General features: G+C 51.3%; 1 protein-coding gene across 3 annotated transcripts in view; it reads left to right on the forward strand.

Annotated features, from left to right (window-relative positions):
- Positions 1 to 21,205, forward strand: part of LOC111853449 (disco-interacting protein 2 homolog C) — a 57,404-nt gene extending 36,199 nt beyond the window's left edge. Inside the window, exons 9-39 of one of the 3 annotated variants that reach the window (XM_072711461.1) lie at positions 53 to 250; positions 1,917 to 2,008; positions 2,453 to 2,563; positions 3,418 to 3,541; positions 3,761 to 3,870; positions 5,764 to 5,866; positions 6,026 to 6,090; positions 6,180 to 6,273; positions 6,604 to 6,723; positions 7,254 to 7,368; positions 8,140 to 8,279; positions 8,387 to 8,523; positions 8,865 to 9,073; positions 9,221 to 9,335; positions 9,516 to 9,717; positions 10,177 to 10,277; positions 10,437 to 10,517; positions 11,041 to 11,164; positions 11,284 to 11,405; positions 11,526 to 11,637; positions 11,784 to 11,893; positions 12,970 to 13,100; positions 13,232 to 13,400; positions 13,895 to 14,065; positions 14,673 to 14,702; positions 16,142 to 16,203; positions 16,671 to 16,728; positions 16,824 to 16,898; positions 16,981 to 17,155; positions 18,542 to 18,665; positions 19,616 to 21,205. In XM_072711461.1, coding sequence (XP_072567562.1) covers positions 53 to 250; positions 1,917 to 2,008; positions 2,453 to 2,563; positions 3,418 to 3,541; positions 3,761 to 3,870; positions 5,764 to 5,866; positions 6,026 to 6,090; positions 6,180 to 6,273; positions 6,604 to 6,723; positions 7,254 to 7,368; positions 8,140 to 8,279; positions 8,387 to 8,523; positions 8,865 to 9,073; positions 9,221 to 9,335; positions 9,516 to 9,717; positions 10,177 to 10,277; positions 10,437 to 10,517; positions 11,041 to 11,164; positions 11,284 to 11,405; positions 11,526 to 11,637; positions 11,784 to 11,893; positions 12,970 to 13,100; positions 13,232 to 13,400; positions 13,895 to 14,065; positions 14,673 to 14,702; positions 16,142 to 16,203; positions 16,671 to 16,728; positions 16,824 to 16,898; positions 16,981 to 17,155; positions 18,542 to 18,665; positions 19,616 to 19,868 — 3,833 coding nt within the window. In that variant the 3' untranslated portion in view covers positions 19,869 to 21,205. The other 2 variants (XM_072711462.1, XM_072711463.1) reach the window with 2 other exon arrangements.
- The last annotated feature ends 375 nt before the right edge of the window (positions 21,206 to 21,580 follow it).

Consider the following 21,580-nt stretch of genomic DNA (forward strand, 5'->3'; position numbering starts at 1 on the left):
GGGGGGTGGTGTTAGGTGGTGCTGGTGGGTGCTAACAGGCCACTCCCTGCAGTCCAGCAGCCGGACCCCAACCAGCCACGGCCCGAGGGGGCCCCGATGCTGACCATGCGGGGTGAGCAGCTCGGGGTGGTGACTAACTGGCCCCCTTCCTTGGAAGCGGCACTGCAGCGTTGGGGCACCATCTCGCCCAAGGCGCCCTGTCTGACCACCATGGACACCAACGGCAAAGCCATCTACGTCCTCACCTACGGTAGGCAGACCTGAGTGCGGCCACCTCTCACCAGCATCCAAGACTTGTTGGGATACACAATGTTGGCTGGTTGGATGGGTGAGGCCATGGATGGTGTTGTTTGATTCGGTGTCAGGCCTTGATAGTGACTTTGATTTCAGAGTATTACTCTTAAGGGGGAAATCCACTCACATTGCAGGGCTTGAATTTCAGTGTGGGATTGTGGGTCACAATTTAGTAGATTCCTGCAAATTTAGCACTTTGTGTGGGAACTTCCCGCACACATTTACAGCGACGTCTAATATTCAGCCATTGTTTACAGTGGTGCGGAATGTGCACTGTATCTCACCCTGTCTCCCTACAAGGCATGAGCCTCGATCGATACCACCTGCCCAATTTGTACTTCACACGTCTGCAGCTTTACGGCATATTTTATGATGGTGCCCGATTTGTACCACTTCATTTCATGACATTTTCAAAGCCCAACATGATTTAAGTGACCAAAGCAGTGGTACTTCAATAGTACAGACGCTGCCAAAAGTTTTGACAGTGATACAAATATTGATTTTCGCAAAGTCTGCTGTCTCAGTTTTTATGATGCCAATTTGCATATACTCCAGAATGTTATAAAGAGCGATCAGATGAATTGCAATTAATTGCAAAGTCCCTCTTTGCCATGAAATGCAAATGAACTTAATCCCAACAAAAACCATTCCGACTACATTTCAGCCCTGCTACAAAAGGACCTGCTGACATCATTTTAGTGATTCTCTCGTAAACACAGGCTTTCTGCAGTTACATATATGAGCAGGTTGCCCTTGTTGCTCCAGTTGCGGAACCCTGGGGAGCAGATGCTTGTTCTCGTCTGTGTCCAGGCCAAGAGCAGCTTGAGAAGATGCTGCGCTGTAGATGGAGAAATAAACAGCCTATTCAATCGTCGGTCGGAAGGGGGGATTCCCCAGATGTCCAAAGATTCTTGGTGCTTCCCCTGTTTAGTGACTGAAATGTGTCTTCTGGAGAACAGAAATGTCCTTTCAGCTGTGCTCTATGAGGAAATCAGAGCTCCTCCGTGCTCAATCCAAGGAGACATCTGTTTACTAAATGTCATGGGTGGGATGGGGGGGCTGGTGGTCTGTGTGCCATTCAGATGTTACGGCTGGGTGCTCACCCCTCTGTGCTGTCTCTCCAGCCCCCACATGGACACAGCCCCTGCCACAGAATCCTCGGTGGTAAGGTGTATGCTGGTTTATCTCTGCCCTGGTGTGCAGTGCTGACACTCTCTGCTGTCCCTGTCTGTGTGCTGTGAGCTCTCAGATGGTTAACAAGCATTAACCAAACTGGTTATGGGGTTTAGCCTATGGCTAGCACAGCTGGTTAGCCCTTTCCTGATGCTTGATATGTTGAAGGCTGTCCCAGAGGAATCAGGCCCCAGCGTTACCAGCAGGCAGGGTACAGGAAGGGAGCTGGCTGGTGCGGGTGCGCACAAGCATGGGCCCAAAATACCCACACTGTTTGTGCACCTCTTCGTTCTCCTGGAATCTTCCATTTCCTTAGAGTTTGCTTTCATTTTGAATAGCCAGTTGGCAGCCGTTTGCAGCTGTTTTCCAGTTCTCTCAGCCATCCCCACGTCCCAGACTCCACGCTCTCCTCTGTATCTGATGGCAGCATGGTGTGTCCGTCCCCACAGGCAAGCTGTGGACGCGCAGCATGAAGGTGGCCTACAACCTACTGCACAAGCTGGGGACCAAGCAGGAGCCCATGCTCAGGCCAGGGGACCGGGTGAGTGCGGGGAGCGGCTCTGTCCGTACACAGTGTGCCAAGCATGACCCCGATGGCGGCTTTCAGCTACCTTCTCCGCTGCGGCTTGATGGATTTCTCCATCTCACGTGTTCCCTGCCGTCCTGGCGGAAAATGGAGTGACTTTGGAGTAGGGCCCAGAGCTTTCTTGTTAACTGCAGGGGCAAGATTAATTAGAGTGGAGTAGTTATTTTAGAAAGTTAGTATTGACTCCAGTCCCTAATGAAAATGTTTATGGGGTCCCAAGGCACAGCAAGGGGAGAGGCCTGGGGATTTAGCTGAGCAGACTGTCTGTCAGGCTTCTAGAAGATTGAGGGGATCTGCAGGCACTCAGGAAAAAGAGCAGGAGATCATTAAAGACCCAGCGCAACCTGCACTCAAAGCGATGACCTGGCTAACATGTGACTCTGGCCTTCTGTTCCATAGGTGGCGCTAGTGTTTCCCAACAATGACCCAGCGGCCTTCATGGTGGCTTTCTACGGCTGCCTTCTAGCCGAGGTGGTCCCTGTACCAATTGAAGTGCCACTGACGAGGAAGGTGAGGGTCCAACTGGAGCAGAATTGCTGTTGGATCATCTGGACAGTGATGTCATCACTTACTGGTCATGTGACATGCCAGAATTCAGGATGACAGTACCGTGCGCTCCAAGATTTTTAAATAACTGCTCAGGACCACAACAAATAAACATGGGTGTGCAGTGAAGCCTGGAGGAAAGCCACTCTGTGTGATTATGCTAATAGGTTTACTTTTACCATGATACTTTTTATTTTTTTGCTATACTTTCATTTGGAGGGTCATGAATAATTCAGCGGGCACCCAGTGGGGCAGAGGTGATGTTAACAACTCAGAGCACGTGTACTGTCAGCAAACAGCGTCACCGGTGCTGCCCCCCGCTGGCCAGCTGTGACGAGCCCTCCACCACACCGTTGCCTGATTTCCTCTGTGTAATCGTTTGCTTCCTCCTTCCCCTGTCCGCAAGTCTGCCAGCTGCCCGTCTGTCTCTCACGGATGATGCCTCGCCTGCACGGTTATTTATTTGAGGTGTAACGCATGGGGGGGGGGGTACTCCACGCCGCCCCGGTGTTGATATCACGCCCCCACTATCACCCCAGCTTGCACCAAGACTTTCCCACGGGTAGCACACTGGTGTTGTCCCGGTGTTCACCTGTGATGTTATCCTGTCTTTCCCAGTAACTGGTGCGATAAACATCTTTGTTCTCAAACACATTTGCAGCGTAACGTGACCCCTCTTTGTTATCTGATCGGTTCTGCTTAGTGTTACTCTCCTGTATGTCATATAAATTTTCCCGGATTTATCTGGCGGTTTGATCCATGTTCTCGGGTTCCTGTGCTGTGGCTTAGAGCTCCACTTCCTGTCCCCGCCCGCACAGGATGCTGGGAGCCAACAGATCGGCTTCCTCCTGGGCAGCTGCGGTGTCACTGTGGCTCTGACCAGCGATGCCTGCCACAAGGGACTGCCAAAGAGCGCCACCGGCGAGATCCCACAGTTCAAAGGTCAGCTGCCACGTTCCTACCAAGTGGGGGTCTTCAGGTCACTTATGCCCACCAGTTCTGAGAAAGACACAGAATGCCTTGTGCAACCTTGTGTTGGGGTGCAGAGGCAAACTTGGGGCTATCTGACATGTCTGCAGAGGTGTAAACAGTCCCCCTGGCTTTGCTGAACAGTGCAATCGATTCAAAAATGATTCTGGGTCTCCACTCCCCCATCCCCAGGTTGGCCGAAGCTTCTCTGGTTCGTCACAGAGTCCAAGCACCTGTCCAAGCCCCCAAGGGACTGGTTCCCCCACATCAAGGACGCGAACAACGACACGGCCTACATTGAGGTAGGGCTCAAACCCAATTTAACAATGACACGACCCACATTGAGGTCAGGCTCGAGCCCAGTTTAATAGCAACACGGCCTACATTGACGTCGGGCTCGAGCCCAGTTTAACAGCAACATGGCCTACATTGACGTTGGGCTCGAGCCCATTTTAATAGTGACACGGCCTGCATCGTTGTCGGGCTCGAGCCCAGTTTAACAGCGACATGGCCTACATCAAGGTTGGGTTCAGCCTACATCTAGGTTGGTCTTGAGCAACATAGTAGTGGTATTACTTTATTGATTCCAAAGGAAATTCCAAAAGTTAAAGTAGCAACACACAAAAAGTGACATCATTGTACATATGCAAAAGACACAGGAGACAATGCTGTACAAAAGGACACAGTACAATAAAACTAAATTGCAAAATAAAGTGTGCAAACATTTAAATACACACTATTCTAGAGGACTGGTGACTGTGGGGGGGGGGATACTTGTTGGTGTATTTGATGGAGGCTGGGAGAAAAGACCTTAGATGGCACTTGCTGGAGCAGCGCAGCTGTGCAAGTCTGTTGCTGAATGTGCTTCTCTGTTTGACCAGGGTGTGATGCAGAGGGTGTGAGGCTTTGTCCAGTATGGAGCAAATCTTCTTGAGTGTTCCCTTTTGGATGGTTGTTTCAAAGGAATCCAAGTGGATTCCCAGAAGAGAAGTAGCCTTTTTAATCAGCTTATTAAGTTTGTTTGAGTCCCTTCTTGTAGCATTGTTGCCCCAACACACCACAGCATAGAAGATTGCCCTTGCCACCACAGACCGATAGAACTGCTGTAACAGAGACCTGCAGACCCCGAAAGACTGGGGTCTCCTCAGGAAGTAGAGGCGACCCAATCCCAGTCTGTTGTCCAGGTGCACTCCTAGGTACCTGTATATGTCCACCGCTTCCACATCCTCTCCATCAATAGTAATTGAAGACAGGAGGCTTTTTGATCTCCTGAAATCAACCACCATCTCTTTGGTCTTCCCAATGTTGAGCAGTAGCTGGTTTCTATTGCACCACTCAGCAAAGTCCTTCACCAGCTTCCTGTATTCCCACTCCTGACCTTCCCTAGTACAACCAACTACGGCCATGTCATCAGAAAATTTCTTCATGTGACAGATCGCATTGTTGTACTTAAATTCAGCCATATTGAGAATGAACAGGAAGGGAGACAAGACCATCCCCTGGGGCGGCCCTGTACTGCCCACAGCCATGTCAGTGACACAGCCATGGTGTCTCAAAAACTGTGGTGTTCCCTTATAGTAATCCTCAATCCAGGAGACAAAGGGTATGTCCACATGCATGAGACAAAGTTTCTCCTTTTCTCCCTTATCAATGCTGGCAGTATGGTGTTGAACGCACTAATCAAAAAATCAAAAAACATGATCCTCACAGCACTGCCAGCCGTGTCCAGATGGGAGTAGGCTCTGTCCAGCAGGTAGATCCACTCCAATGTGGTCTTGATAGGCAATCTGCAGGGCATCCAGAAATGTGTTGACCATGAGTTAGAGGTGAGCCAGGACAAGCCTTTCTGAGGTCTTCACGAAGTGAGATGTCAGAGCTACCGGTCGATAGTCATTAAGGGCCGAGGGTTGCCTCTTGTTGGGGACAGGAACCAGGCATGACGTCTTCCACATTTTATATTATGCACAGCCAATTTTTAATATTATTTTTTTTTGTTTAACGTGGCCTACATCAAGGTCGAGGTTGAGCCCAGTTTTCCCAAACATTAGAAAAAAAGTGAACATACTGCTCATAGGTCAGAGGTCATGGGCCTCTCCCATTTTATTGGGCGTACCTAATGTGCCGATGCTTCAGTTTGGACCAACTACTGAAATTCGGTCATATGACATGGCTGCATTTAATGTCACCCCCCACAGTACAAGACGTGCAAGGACGGCAGCGTGCTCGGTGTGACGGTGATGCGGATCGCCCTGCTGACGCACTGCCAGGCGCTGACGCAGTCCTGCGGATATACCGAAGGTAGAGCCCGCCCTGCTACGTGCCTGCTGTTCCTGAATCTCTGATTCAAGATATAAACAACCTGTGTAGGAAGTCGAAAGGTAACCTTGAGATGCAACCTGTTAGCATGCTAACCCGCCGTCATGACCCTGTGCCCATCTGCTTGCCCATTCCCTCCAGCTGAGACCATGGTGAATGTCCTGGACTTTAAGAAGGACGTGGGCCTGTGGCACGGCATCCTCACGGTGAGCGCCCCCTACCATCCAGAGCTGCGCCGCGGACGCCTTACCGTCCTTTTTTGAGAGGTTGAAGGTGATGTCGCCCCGTCCTGCAGAGTGTCATGAACATGATGCACGTGATCAGCATCCCCTACGCGCTCATGAAGGTTAACCCCCTGTCCTGGATCCAGAAAGTGTGTCAGTATAAAGGTGAGCCTTTGGTCGCCGTGGCGACCTGCCCGTTCACCAGTGAACGAGATAGAAAAGCTGGCTGAGTTCCCTCTGAAAGGACAGCCGCACAAGGTCTCATTTTCAGAGCTGACTTCTTTCAGCAGGCACAGCTATACACAAAAGCATAAATAGATACAGCGGCAAGTGGGTCCCACGCACACTGTACTTTCTAGAAGATTCTGGGTTAAACTGAAAACAGAGACGCTGTTACAAATCCATGAATCTCCTCCGGAGTTTACAATGTCCAGCTGTTTTACGGCGTGCTTTTAATGTCTCTTACCCCGACCTGATCTGTTTCCGGCCGGCCAGCCAAAGTGGCGTGTGTGAAGTCCAGGGACATGCACTGGGCTCTGGTGGCCCATCGTGACCAGCGGGACATCAACCTGAGCTCACTGCGCATGCTGGTGGTAGCCGACGGCTCAAACCCCTGTGAGTCATGCAGCGTGTTCACGCACACCCACGCATATGCAGATACGCTTGGCATGTTCTGCACCATCATACCTTTCTGTGGACCAACCATAAACACCCTGGCTTACTCAAGGTACCTCCTACGTCTTCAGTGGACCTTCTCAGCTACATTGCCTGCATCTGCTCCGAAACCTACGCCCAAAACACTTGTACAAAAGCAGATGACTGTAAAGTTGGGGGACATAAGGATGAGTAGGTGTCTAAAAAAATCTGGAGAATAATTGGATTGGTCTGGGTTCGGGGGGCAATATGATATGCTTTCATCTGGCCCAAACTTCCTAGTGACACCCCTAAGTGTTCCTACGTTTTTGGAGTAATGACATTAATGGGGTGGCTGTTGTTTCTTGGGAAACCACACTCTGCAGTGGGGGTGCCATAGACAGCCTGTGTGCCCCATGAAGCAGAATTTCAAGTTACCTTCAAGTCAATGTCAGCCGACTGCTGCCTTTCCAGAGGATGAAATTGTTTTCCCCCAACTTTGTTTCCTCCAGGGTCAATCTCATCTTGCGATGCCTTTCTCAACGTCTTCCAGAGCAAGGGACTTCGGCCAGAGGTCATCTGCCCCTGCGCCAGCTCCCCCGAGGCTCTGACTGTGGCTATCAGAAGGTACTCACAGTCGCCGCCCTGGAGGCTGTACCCGGTACCTCTAGCCATGCTCCCCATCCGGCTTGTGATGCATGCTGAATGGTTGCAGGGCTTAATCATTATAACTGCTCTGTTTTTAATGGGATGTTACAGTTGTGAAAACAGAGCAGACTGCCTCTCTTGATGAGAAGCACAGTGCCTTGCGGTCACGATGCAGTCAGTGAGTTGGCTGAGCCGCTCACGTAAAGAAAAATGCATCTACAAACATTATCTTAGCTCAGTCACACCAAGGCATCTGACGACAGCTCCGTCTTCAGTCTGACTGCCGTCCCAGGCGGGGCAGAGGGCCCTGTGTCTGCAGTTTGTCCCTGTGGGTCTGCCTGTGTAAAGTCACAGCCTTTAAATGCTCAGCCTTGCCCCTAGTGTGAGCTCACTGTGTATCTCCATGTCTGCTATAGGCTGAACCACTGCAAATGTGATGTGATTGCCCATATGGGTATAAGGTGGGTGGGGCTTAAATGCAGCAGAGTCGGGTGGGGTTTAAGGTTTGAGGCAGCGCTCAGAGGTGTAGTAAAGGCTGAATGTTGTGCCCGCTTTGTCATGGGCCCACAGGTGTTCAGCTTGTCCATGAATTCAGGCTTATGATGTAATTTCATCATGTGATCCTCCCCCCATTACTTCCTGTTTGCCTGTTCCATAGCACACACCCTTCGACATGTCACCAGGCCTCCCTGTTAAAGGACAGGTCCCTGATCTGTGAAATGGCCAATTCTGATTGGTGTGTGTTTGCAGGCCCACTGAGGACAGCAATCAGCCCCCTGGCCGAGGCGTACTGTCCATGCAGGGTCTGAGCCACGGCGTGATCCGTGTGGACACAGAGGAGCGCCTCTCCGTTCTCACCGTGCAGGATGTGGGCACGGCCATGCCAGGCGGTATGAGGACCCGCCCCTTATGCTAATGTGCTGCTTATCAGACCTTTGGTGTGACGGCTGGAGTTGCTTCCCTGCTTCAGTGCGCGCTCTTTGGCTCTTCACGGCAGCCCTCCTGTGCGTGGTCAGACCGGACGGCGTGCCTCAGCTGTGCCAGACGGATGAGGTCGGCGAGCTGTGTGTCTGCTCCGTTGCCACGGGGACGTCCTACTACGGCCTTTCCGGGATGACCAAGAACACCTTCGAGGTGAGTGCAACACCTCTTCGGTGTGGGCATGGCTTAAACACGGCTGAGTGGATGTAATTGGTGAGTGGGTTTGGCCTGACATAATGGGTGTGGCTTAAGCACTGCAGAGTGTGGGTGTGTCCTGACTGTAATGGGTGGGGCGTAAACACTACAAGGTGAATATAATCAGTCAGTGGGTATGGCCTGATTACAGTGGATCAAGTTTAAACTGCAGATTGAGTGTAATCTGTGAGTTGGGTATGGTCTGTATGTAATGGACAGGGCATTAGGTCAAAGGCAGAGCTCAGAGGTACGATTAAGGCCAAATGATTTCCTATGGCCGCTCTGTCTCGGGCCGGCAGGTGTTCCCCATGAGCAGCTCCGGTGCCCCCGTCAGCGAGTATCCCTTCACCCGTACCGGCCTGCTGGGCTTCGTGGGTCCTGGGGGCCTCGTCTTCATTGCAGGCAAGATGGACGGCCTCATGGTGGTGAGCGGGCGACGGCACAACGCTGATGACCTTGTTGCCACCGCGCTGGCTGTTGAGCCAATGAAATTCGTCTACAGGGGCAGGTAGGCTGTCACAGTGGCAACCAGCCATCACCGCAATATAGACAGTGTCATTAAAAGTAGCGTGACTGTAATGGGTATGGACAGGAGCACATGGTTAGCATACCCCTTCAGCACGCTCACAGAATAATGCCCCCCTGTGGCCTGCAGGATTGCAGTGTTCTCCATCACTGTGCTGCACGACGAGCGCATCGTGGTAGTGGCCGAGCAGAGGCCCGACTCCACCGAGGAGGACAGCTTCCAGTGGATGAGCCGGGTGCTGCAGGTACGAGCCGACCACTGCCGTGGCGATCCGGCTTCGCTCCGCTTCCTGCGGGTGGCGCCAGTGAGCCGACTCATGAACACATTTTTCTTTCCGGTTGTTGCTGATGCCTGTGAGCATTTACATAAACATTTGTATAACGTCGGTCTGCATAATGAGATTAGCCTCTGTGCTGTCTCCCAGGCAATAGACAGCATTCACGCCGTGGGCGTCTTCTGTCTGGCCCTGGTGCCCGCCAATACGCTGCCCAAGACACCACTGGGGGGCATTCACCTGTCGGAGACCAAGCAGCTGTTCTTAGAAGGGGCACTACACCCCTGCAATGTGCTCATGTGCCCCCATACCTGCGTAACCAACCTGCCCAAGCCCAGACAGAAGCAGCCAGGTCAGTGGCGTGAGTGGGGGAGGGGGGGCACTGGAGGAAATGATGTCATGGCCAACTAAAAGAAATTATATCATTGGCGATATAAGGAAATGATGTCATCGCCGGCAGGGGGATGAGGGGTGTTGTCACTGCCTTCACAGCCAGGAGGGTATGAAGGCAGTGACTTACCCTACCAGTTTGTAGTGCTTCAGTCCAAAATAGATGTGGGGGACACTGTGTGCTCCGTGCTGGGGCTGCCCTTCCGAATGCATCTCAGAGCCCCATGTCACCAGCTCAGCTGCGGTACAGCTTACAAGCCAGAAGGGGGTGCAGGAGTCAACCAATCAACCAATCAATCAGCCATCATCACTATGCTTAGCTGGAAGGTGCCCGTGGTTACACATGTAATCCCTGGCTGGCGTGTGCATTTGTGGCATGCGGAGTTTGTGCACGTTTAATGTTTGGACCCGTGTCCCTCAGAGATTGGGCCGGCCTCCGTGATGGTGGGTAACCTGGTGTCAGGGAAGCGCATCGCCCAGGCCAGCGGACGGGACCTCAGCCAGATGGAGGACAACGACCAGGCAAGACAGCGCGTGTGCCAGCGAGCATGAGAGCGAGCCGACAGCTGCCCCTAGGGGGCGTCCTCCCAGAATGCAGATGGCGTCTGTGTAGATGCCGAGGCTGTGTGCCTGCTACTCTGGGCCTCCTCTGACCACCCCTCCCTTGTTCTTCTCCTACAGTTCCTCTTCCTATCAGAGGTGCTGCAGTGGCGATCACAAACCACCCCTGACCACGTCTTGTTCACACTGCTGAGCTCCAGGGTAAGGGCCTTCAGCGAACGCCAGCTCCCATCTCTGAGGAGATGCATTTGGGGGCCGATAAGTGGCACTGCGGGTCAACTGTGACAGCTTGCTATAGTTTAGTTCACAGCCGAACGGTTTGCTCTCAGCATAAGTGGGAAATCTGCTAAGAAGTCTCATAATATATTGAAATTTCACACCATTGACACACAGGACTCAAAAACCGGCCCGTGTTCCAAAAGCCGTCTGCTCTGTGCCTCTCTCAGAGCGCTGGTCCATGCCTAAAATTCCTGCAGCAACATTCGTACCCCGCAAGCGATCTGCTTCTTTCCTTCCAGAAATGTGAATCACAAACGGAAGCAGCACAACCAGGCTGGTGCTCTAGGCATGTGCTGTATTTCCCAAGCAGAGCGCCCTTTGCGTGCCGAGCAGGTGCCCCCGCCATGTGGAGAGTCAGACACAGCCCGGTCCAGATGTGCCAAGAGCCGCTTCTGTGAGATGTGGAATTGCCTTCCACTTACATTCCCATGCTGTGTCTGTGTAGGGTGCCATCGCCAGCTCACTCACCTGCCTGCAACTGCATAAGAGGGCGGAGAAGATCGCCGCTCTGCTGGCTGAGCGTGCTCACCTGCAGGATGGAGACCATGTGGCTTTGGTTTACCCCCCAGGTGGGCTCTCTTATATTGCTGTCCTTTCTGATATTTTAAGACCCATCAGGATGCCATTGAGTTCAGCCAGATGCTGAAGGAGCCCCTGACGCCCTCTGCCTCTCCCGCTCCGCCCACAGGTGTGGACCTGATTGCGGCCTTTTACGGCTGCCTGTATGCAGGCTGCGTGCCCATCACGGTGCGGCCGCCGCACCCCCAGAACATCGCCACCACCCTGCCCACCGTCAAGATGATCGTGGAGGTAAGCAGTAGCAGCACGGGGCCTTGTTTATATCCACAGGCGTCAGTCAGGGTCTGAAGTCACAGCTGTATGTGTGTATCCTGTGGTGTTATTGAGGGTGTGTGTCTGTATCCACCACAGGTGAGCCGCTCAGCCTGTGTCATGACGACACAGGTGATCTGCAAGCTGCTGCGGTCCAAGGAGGCAATGGCTGCCGTGGATGTGAGGACGTGGCCCCCTGTGCTGGACACAGGTGAAGCAGACCCCTCCCCGATTCACTGCTCTGCCACTCAGAGACCGGTTCCTAATGCTTGTTGAGTACAATGTCAAGCCCTTAAGACAGCCCAGCCGTAATGACCTCCCCCCGAATCTGCTAACTGATCCACCTCTGCCTGGCAGACGATTTGCCAAAGAAGAGACCGCCCCAGCTGTACAAGCCCTCAAACCCTGACACGATGGCCTACCTGGACTTCAGCGTGTCCACCACAGGCATGCTGGCAGGGGTCAAGGTACTTTCTGCACATCTCCCATAGACCTTCTGTATACCTCCCGCACACCTCCCTCACGTCTCCCGTACATCTCCTGCACACCTTTCATACACCTCCCGCACACCTCCTGTATACCAATCATACACCTCCCGCACACCTCCTGTATACCAATCATGCATCTCCTGTACACCTTCCATACATCTTCTATACACCTCCTGTATATCTCTTGCAGACCACTGGTACACCTACCGCACATCTCCTGTACATCTCCCACACACCTCCTGCACACCTCCCACACAACTCCTGCACACCTCCCACATATCTCCCATACACCTCCTGTAGATCTCCCGTTCATCTCCCACACAACTCCAGTACATCATCCGCACACCTCCTGTATTCCTCCTACACATGTCTTGTACACCTCCTACACACCTACCATGCATCTCCTGTACTCCTCCTACACAGCTCCTATTCACGTCCCATACATCTCCTGGACACCTCCCACACATGTCTTGTAGAGAGATACCACGAGTCCCTTGAGAATCTGCATCCTGTCTCCACCATACTGCTGTCAGTGCTTTGTGCGTTATTCATTTAATAGTTAATAAGTGCCTTTCTTCCTCACGGCTTTATGGGTATCGGCCCAGAGACTAAAGCAGACCCTAAGAAGAGCGCCGCTTAAGAGGGCCGCAAAACGGTGCCCCCATATCGGAGAGAGGGATCAGGGCATGTAATTCAGCTGTTGAACGACACCATGATGGTGACCCACTGATTCAGACGTGTTAAACAGTGCCGCAGTGAGAGCCCATTCAGATTCCTCAGCTGCCGTCGGTAGTCACCTGTTTGCATGCCGGCTTGTTATAGCTTATTGTTTATTATTAGGATTAATTTCACTGTCGGCTCACAATAGTGAGAAGGTGCGATCATGTGAATAATTAACATTCGTTTTAATTGAGTGAAACCTTCGGCGTTTCAGATGCAAACCCTGCTGTTGCAATTGCATTTCCCTTTAAGAGTGATACACAGGTGTCATGGCCCATGCCCACCAGCGTGAGGCGCTCCCCCTGAGCCTATCTTGTTCTCCCCTCCTCCTGCAGATGTCCCACGCAGCCACCAGCGCCCTCTGCCGCTCGGTGAAGCTGCAGTGTGAGCTATACCCATCCCGCGAGGTGGCCATCTGCCTGGACCCCTACTGCGGCCTGGGCTTTGTTCTCTGGTGCCTCTGCAGGTCAGCGGGTGGGGGGGACGTTAATAAATCTCCTCTTGGGTTTTAGTGTGTGGGTCGAGTTCCCCTGAAGGTATGGATGGCCGTCCTGCTCGGGTGCTGCTGTACCCACATGTCCCCCCCCTCTGTTTCAGCGTGTACTCTGGTCACCAGTCCATTCTGATCCCACCCTCGGAGCTGGAGGCCAACCCAGCGCTCTGGCTGCTGGCTGTCAGCCAGTACCGTGTGCGGGACACCTTCTGCTCGTACTCCGTCATGGAGCTGTGCACCAAGGGTCTGGGGCTGCAGACTGAGTCGCTCAAGGTAACTCCGTCCCCTGTGTGATGGGCAGACAGCAGGGGGGTGTGGGCACCAGGACACCACCAGCTTTACGGAGAGCAGGTGTAACAGCAGCGCATCAGGGCTGAGTTCTGGTTTGTCAGTAATGGAGAGAGAGAGAGAGGGTAGAGGCCACGTCCCGTCCCCCCCCACCCCAAGGAAGCTTGTCAGGAGGAGTGGTCTATTATGGGAGCGAGGTCAACCTGGTGTGGTTTATTAACATGCAGACTGGCATCAGTAGAGTGGAAGAGCTGTCCCACACAATCAGAGCGGGGTTCCACACAATCAGAGCGGGGTTCTGTTCCTGAGGCGTGAGAGGTGCCGTATTGAGGTTACACCCTGTGAGAGCGCCACCCTCAGATCAGGTCTAAGCCCAGAAAGCCTCTGTATGGGGGCATTAGTCTAGGATATCACGACTGAGTCCAGCCAATCACGATGCCCTGTAACCGCCTACCTACCCTCCATCCCTCCCCCTTCAGTCACGGGGCCTGGACCTGTCCCGCGTGAGGACATGCGTGGTGGTGGCCGAGGAGAGGCCCAGGATAGCCCTCACCCAGTCCTTCTCCAAGCTCTTCAAGGACCTGGGCCTCCACCCACGGGCGGTCAGCACCTCCTTCGGCTGCCGGGTCAACCTGGCCATCTGCCTGCAGGTGGGTCATATGGTCGCAGCGTGGGCGGGAGTCCGGGTCACTGCGGGGCATCACACGGGCCTTGCCGAATCCGTGATCTCTTTGGGGCTCAAGGAGAATAATAGAGAATAAGCCCATAGAGGATGGCGCTCGTCAGCCGGCTCTCAGACTGCCGCCCCACACAGCCAGATCCCCCCGGAACACAGGCGCCCCTAGATCGGGGCGTCCCTCTGCCTCGAGGTAACGGCTGGTGTTCGGAGAGTAACGTCTGATCACAGCTGGTTTTAATGCTGCACACCACATGATGCCTCGCCATGATGATGTCGGCCCCATGTGCTGTGTGTGTGTGTGAGGTGTGTGTGAGGTGTGTGTGAGGTGTGCGTGAGGTGTGTGTGAGGTGTGCGTGAGGTGTGCGTGAAGCGTGCCACCTCGCCCCCGTGTCCAAGACAATGGCCGTAGTTTCTTTTTGATGGGTCACGGGGAGGGGGGTGGGTTTATTTTATTTTGTCTTAGGTGTTACGTCACATCTTCCACATTTGACATTTTTGTTTTTGTTCGCTTTCTGCACCCCCCCCCCCCCCCCACGCCTGTGTCTCTCGCACTACCCCCACCCCCCTCGCTGCTGTAGCCACACAGGCTGGGGAAGATGGCTGACCAGGTAGGGAATTCTCCCAGGCCTCCTGCCACCCCCTCAGTTCCCCCCGGGGCAGGATATGGGGCATGGGGTGCCTCTTTGCGAGCAGGGAGGCCATGGACCCGTGGGGCTCAGTCGCTGCGACTGTCGTTTCTGCGGCTCCGTGTAGGAGGCCTGGTCTCAAACCCCCAATATACCGAGGCTGGGGTCCGCGCAGCTCATAGGGTCCGAGACGCTTCCTCCTTTGTAGTTACCGGGCATGAAAGGCAGCAGCAAAGTCTGGGAAAGCGGGATACTGTAGCAAGGAGGAGATTTCATTATTTTTAATGACTGGGTGACAGGGGTTGCTCTGCCTTTGACTTCCGGGGCTTCAGTGACCCTCGGTTAATGGCCAGCACTGCTGCCTCCTGGCGCCGTGACCCTGCCCCTCCCCCGCCTCTCTGCACTGCTCCCTAATAGGCCAGCCCCGCTCTCGCCTGCACTGCTCTGCTGCTTTTGGGGGCCCCCTGGTGGTGACACTGGTGCTTCTGCGCAGTCTTCCATGTCCTGATGATTGATTTTTCGGTCTGCTTGGGTTTTTTTTTTTGCTGTTAAGTCTGAGGCTCCGCCGTGCTTTGCCAGGTGTGACTGGAAAACACACACGCTCACCCTTCTGGCCCATTGGTGGGGTAAAACGGGCGGCCTCTCTCGTTGTACAGGTGGCTGTGGGCCACTGATTCATGTGATGTCACTTCCTGCAGCCTCAGTGCCTCCTGTGCTGTGCTCTCTGAGCCCCCGGTGTATGCAGCTGGCTGGGGCTACCCTAGTCTCCTCCTCTGTGGGCTCGTGCCCCCCCCCCATGATCCTTCGCTCCACTTTTTAAACCCCCCCCCCCCCTTCCAGCATGCTTGGTCCAGCCCGCTCTGTCCATCCTGGTTGTGGCTGTTTGGGTGATTCAGTCACTTCTCTCTTCTCTGTGACTGTGGGATCTTGCTGTCTTCTGCTTGCTGGCTGCCCCATGGGTCTCCCTTCATTTATGCGGCTTGTTCATACAGCTTCAGAACCGTCATGATGGGTTCGATGGGCCTGAGAGTGACTCTATTGCAGTGTAGTTCCCCAATTCCAGTCCTGGAGGACCAGAATCCAGCACAGCTTGTAGATTTCCCTGTTCAAACACATCTGTATCCGCTAATTACCAGGATTAGCAGGGAAGTCTGCAAACTGTGTTGAATTCTGGCCCTCCAGCACTGGAATTGGGGACTATGCAGTACAGTGACAGTATGACAGGTTGTGAATTAGTACCCTAACCTACACTGTACTGTGACCACATTATGATCAGTCTGTTCAGTGATCAGTTACTGGATTGCCATCAGTTTGCTCTTTTCCTCGTGTGGTGATGTTTGGTGTTTAACCCGTTAGTGGTGCAGTGGACCCTGTGATAGACAGATCACATGACAGTGACCCGGCGCTGCTTTGCCTTTCAGGGCACCTCGGGACCAGATCCCACCACGGTGTACGTCGACATGCGGGCCCTGAGGCATGACAGGTGAGCCCAGGGGCCCTTGCCCGCCCCAGCCAGAGCAGAGCAGCCCTACTCTCCCGGCCTTTTAAACCTAACATCAAGTGGTTTAGACAGTGACTTAGAAGACCAACCAAGGACAGATGAAGTGTTTGTTTGACAGCAGGTCTCAGATGTGAGTCCTTCTGCTGAACCAGTGGATAGGAAGCCAAAGGAAGCCTAGGTGTGAGTGTGACTTAAAGGATGATGGCTGATAATCCGGTATTTTCCGTTGGTCCGCTCGTTCCATGGCATTGCTCCTCGGGTCCTGAGGGGGTCACGCAGCATGTCGGCTTATCTTTAATCCTCTCGATGATGCTGAGTCCCCTGGGCCCTGTCATGATGATGATGATGATGATGTTGTTAAATGCAGTATCTTAGTGGCCTGTCTTCTGCTTGAGTGAGAGTGAAGGTGGCCTGGGATCTGCGTCACATGCTGCTCTCCTCTGGCACAGGGTTCGACTGGTGGAGAGAGGATCACCGCATAGCCTGCCCCTCATGGAATCAGGGAAGGTGAGCCCCCCCCAGTCTGAGGGACGCAGCTTATTAAGCAATCGCCTAAGATGGCTCCTGAATATAAGCTGATGGTTTGATGTGTCATCCCTCAGATTCTGCCCGGTGTCCGAATCATCATTGCTAACCCGGAGACCAAGGGCCCCCTGGGGGACTCTCACCTCGGGGAGGTCCGATAAGCTTCTTTCGCAAACAGTTCCTGTGGCGTAGATTCGGCCACGTGTCGCTAACCCCCCTCCGGCCTCCCCGCAGATCTGGGTGCAGAGCGGACACAATGCCAGCGGCTACTTCACGGTGTATGGCGACGAGTCCCTGCAGTCGGACCACTTCAGCTCACGGCTGAGCTTTGGCGACACGCAGACGGTGTGGGCCCGCACCGGCTACCTGGGCTTCCTGCGCCGCACTGAGCTGACGGACGCCAGCGGAGGTGGGTATGGGCCGGGCCGGACCGTCCTCTCAGAACAGGGTGGCAGATAGTGGGATACACAAAATTCACGGTCTGGTTTCGGGTTCACGGTTTAGTGTAATTTTGGTACAGCAGGGAGAACAGAATTTGTTTTTAAATGATTAAGTATTAAAACTAGAGCCCAACTGATAAATCGGTGTGCTCATATTACCAACCAATATTGATTGATTGATTAATTCCCTTTATTGCTGTTGCAATTCACCATGTCACTAGTCACAAGTACCAGCGAAAGCAGGCCATCAACCCGACCATACATATACAAACATCACAATATGAGCTAATTTCAAATAAATTGGCACCTGTGTTTATAACTGCCAATAAATGACAATTAAAAACAGATAGAGAGATGGAAGACATATCCTTCAACCATGTTAGGAGTGCTGTTGTTGTGTAGTTTGTCCACCAGAGGGCACACTGCAACCCCCTGCACACCTGTTTGGAATGCAACAAATCACAAAATCACAACCGCGGCAGTATTTGTGCTTGATTTATTTATTTATTCATTCATCTGTTTTATTAGTTTTTTTTTCCACATATTTTCCCTTTTAATGTGCACATGGCAAGCTCTCACACACACACCTCCTTTAACGTTCATTGATGGTAGTACAGTTTATAATGGATCTGAATATATATACACGCACACATTTTTATGCATGTGACCCCATTATCAAAACCAATATTTTGTTGTGTTTTATGCATTTATGACAATAAAGTTTATTTTTAAAGTACATTATGTCATTTTATCTTGGTTAGGACTTAACTGCACATAAACATTGGAAAATATTTATGTAATGTATTTTGGAAAAAAAAACCTCAAATATTTAAATCAGTATTGGTAAATCCTGTATTGGTCGGGCACTAATTAAAACTGCACACACAAACACAATTAGGAAAAGCTGCAAACCAAAAGCAATGCGTCTGTCGACTTGTCTGGATAACAAAACCTGAGCTGCTGATTTGCACATTATAAAAATGAATATGTGAAACATTTAAAACCATCACAATGAACTAAACCCTGTGTTCTCTCCTTCCAGGCATCGTCACATATTTGTAGCGATTAACACCCCTATAGCCTTCATTATTTTTTTTTAGCCCTGTCTGAATTTCCTGGTAAAACCACACTGAAATGGTGTCTCAAATGAGTTAGTATGTTTCCTTGTGTTTCAGCAGCATAACTGAGCCGACAGAGTCTTGGTGTCTCTCTCTCCAGTGCTGATGTACTTTATTGGGAGCCAAATTGTTTCCAAACCCCCGATGACTGATTACGTACCAAACTTTATACAATGAAAATATGTATGATTACAGCCCTAATGGCAGCCTATCACACTGTGCGGTTTGCCCAATCAGATCGGCACGACGCCCTTTATGTGGTGGGGGCTCTGGATGAGGCCATGGAGCTCAGGGGCATGCGGTACCATCCGATCGACATCGAGACCTCGGTGATCCGAACCCACAAGAGCATTACGGAATGGTGAGGAACCGAAATACCAGCCAACCACAGCAGGACCTGTTCAGGCATGGGCTGAAAAACATGGGGGTGGTGTGTAAACACAGATCGGTCAGGATATCAGGATGTAACAATTAGAGACGAACCGATTGTATCAGCCAGCTATCGGTATCGGCCAATACAGCTGCAGTCGGCCATTGGCCAATGGTTAAAAAATAAGCTGATATTTACTGCCGATAATTGCCTTTAAAATGATGACCCATATTGCTGTACAAACCCGCATACTAACCAGTTAGAAAATGTCTGCTGTGTGTAATTATTTTAACATTGTAAAAAATGCATTTTGCAAACATTACTCTGCTGAAATTTCACGAGGAGGATCTAGTAATAAGCACAACACAACAAATTTGATTGCTCTCCTTAAGGAGAGAGAGCGAAGAGTAGAAAAGTGTCTCTGAAAAACAAATGTGTTCCAGAAAAGAAGGCTGCAGATTGCCAGGTAATGCTGGTCTGTCAGTAACGCAAGCATTTGATAGAAAATTCAGTGTAGACAGTGCAAAATCAAAAGATTTTACTCAGAAAATTACAGAGCTCATCACACTTGATGATCGGCCCTTCTCTTTTGGTAAAATATATACAGTTATAGAATATAGTGCTCTGGGAGTTGGTGTTTTCTCACGAAAAATACTTTTTCATATTTTTGGAATGTAATAAATTTTTTTTTTATTATTATTTGGATGGGGTGTCCTTTTAAAATTATTTAAGCAGAACCTCCCAAGCAATCAATATAATATTGGTCTCAGTTTTTTAAACTATCAGCTGTCAGCCAGAAATTTCCTTTTTGGTACTAATAATGATGCTGAGCATTTCATTGGGCAGAGAAAGCCATCAACCTTCATGTGACCCAAAATGCTACTCAACGCTTCCTCAGTGTTTCTCAAAGTGATTAGTGCCATTTACTGCTTGTGTCGCAGCGCGGTCTTCACCTGGACCAACCTGCTGGTGGTGGTCGTGGAGCTGGACGGCTCGGAGCAGGAGGCGTTGGACCTGGTGCCACTGGTGACCAACTCGGTGCTGGAGGAGCACTACCTGATCGTGGGCGTGGTGGTGGTTGTGGACGTGGGTGTCATCCCCATCAACTCGCGTGGTGAAAAACAGCGCATGCACCTGCGCGACGGCTTCCTGGCCGACCAGCTGGACCCCATCTATGTGGCCTACAACATGTAGAGCAAGATGACGCGGACAAAGGAACAGGGCATCAATAGGAGTAAAGGACCCAGCAGAAAGCTGCCCACTTCAGCGCCCGATCAAAATGCACCTAGAAATTGGAGAGGATGGTTTGGTTTCCTTGGTGTCTGAGGCTTGGGAGACGAGGACTGGATCAATCTCACATCTTATCCGATTGGCGGGGAGACAGAGACCCCAGTGTGTGAGGCACTGCTTCTTCCTCGCTTGGGTTTGGCTTTTTTTTCGTGTCTGACTTCTTCTTTTTATTTTCTAATCTCTGGCCGCATTTTTTCTTTTCTTTTTTTTCTTTTCTCTCAAATCTGTCCTCTAAGAGGTGAGGGTGTTTTTAAATACTGTGTTTTACGGAGTTTACTGTTTGTGGACTGCAAAATGCTACGGGAGCTGGTAAGGGACATGTCGTTAAAGATTGTGAACAGGTGTCTTTTGAATGTCTGTTGTGTTCCCACAATTCTATTGCATTTTCTACACTCCCCACCTCTGCCCCCCCCCCCCCCCCCACACAGGTTTATGAGCCGAGGACACCCCCGTTTCCTGAGTCTTCCTTTCGTAGTGTCACATGGCCACAAAGGAAGAGGGGATGTCAGGCTGGGTCATATCATGTAATTATGTACAAAACTTAATTTATTTCGCTATCTTTAGAGGTTTCTGAGGTGAGACATTTGTAAGAATGTTTCACCATCTGAATATTTGCTAATATAACACGAAATGTCACCCTGAGTGAATGGTATTGAATATTGAGTATATATGAATATAAATATATAAATAAAAACAAATATATCTTTATCTTTAAAGAGCCCCAGGTCACAGCAGTGACCGGCTAGTTCCCAGTAGCATGGAGTCTCTCGTAGGTGGAGCTGAATTTGCCATGTTGTTGGGGTGCTGCATGTGCAAGTCAGAGGGCATTTAAATCCCTCCCAAGGGAGACAGAAACAGAGGGATTGAACCTTTGATTTGGAGGGAGGAGAAGTTTGATGTACTGAGCGCCACGGCAGACCGGAAGAGTGCCTGTTAGAGATTCAGGAATGGCCAATCCGGACAGAGCAGGGCAGAATTCCGATGGGCCCATCACAGGGGCCCCTTCTGGGGGATGGGGGCCAGTCTGATAAGTGGTGGGGAATATCGGGGTGACTTTGCTGCTGCGGGAAGTGTAGCCTTTTCACAGTCTGACCGAGTGGGTTTATGGGAGCTGCGTCACGCCTTTTCTGATTTTTTTTTCCCCTGTTTGTTTTTGTTGTTCCTGTTTTAAAATATGTCTTATGGTTTGTGTTGGAAGCATTGATGATGTCGATCCCAATAAAGGAGATGTTTTTTTCCTATTTGTGAGAGATTTTGTGCACGTGTCACTTCCACTCGACCTTTCACCTCGAGGCTGTGTGGTTGTGTGTGTGTTTGCATAGATCACATTTGAGGACCAAATTGTCCCCAAAGTGTAGTAAAACCTGAAATTTCCCTACTTTCTTTCTTTGGCTTTTGGGGAATTACAATATTTTATTTTTAATATTTAATATTTATTTTTAATTTAAAAACATTGACACCCACGACCTCTGGCTGTGGCTGCATGCTGGCTTTATAATGCAACATGGCGTCCACAGAGGAAACAGTGGCTTCTAAGGACAAGCTGAAAATACAGGGTAAGCAGTATGTTCTTTACAGAAGATGACATTCGTTTTAGTGTAACCTGCAAATTATGT

Source organism: Paramormyrops kingsleyae, chromosome 4, assembly GCF_048594095.1.
Source record: "Paramormyrops kingsleyae isolate MSU_618 chromosome 4, PKINGS_0.4, whole genome shotgun sequence".
Taxonomy (NCBI): domain Eukaryota; kingdom Metazoa; phylum Chordata; class Actinopteri; order Osteoglossiformes; family Mormyridae; genus Paramormyrops; species Paramormyrops kingsleyae.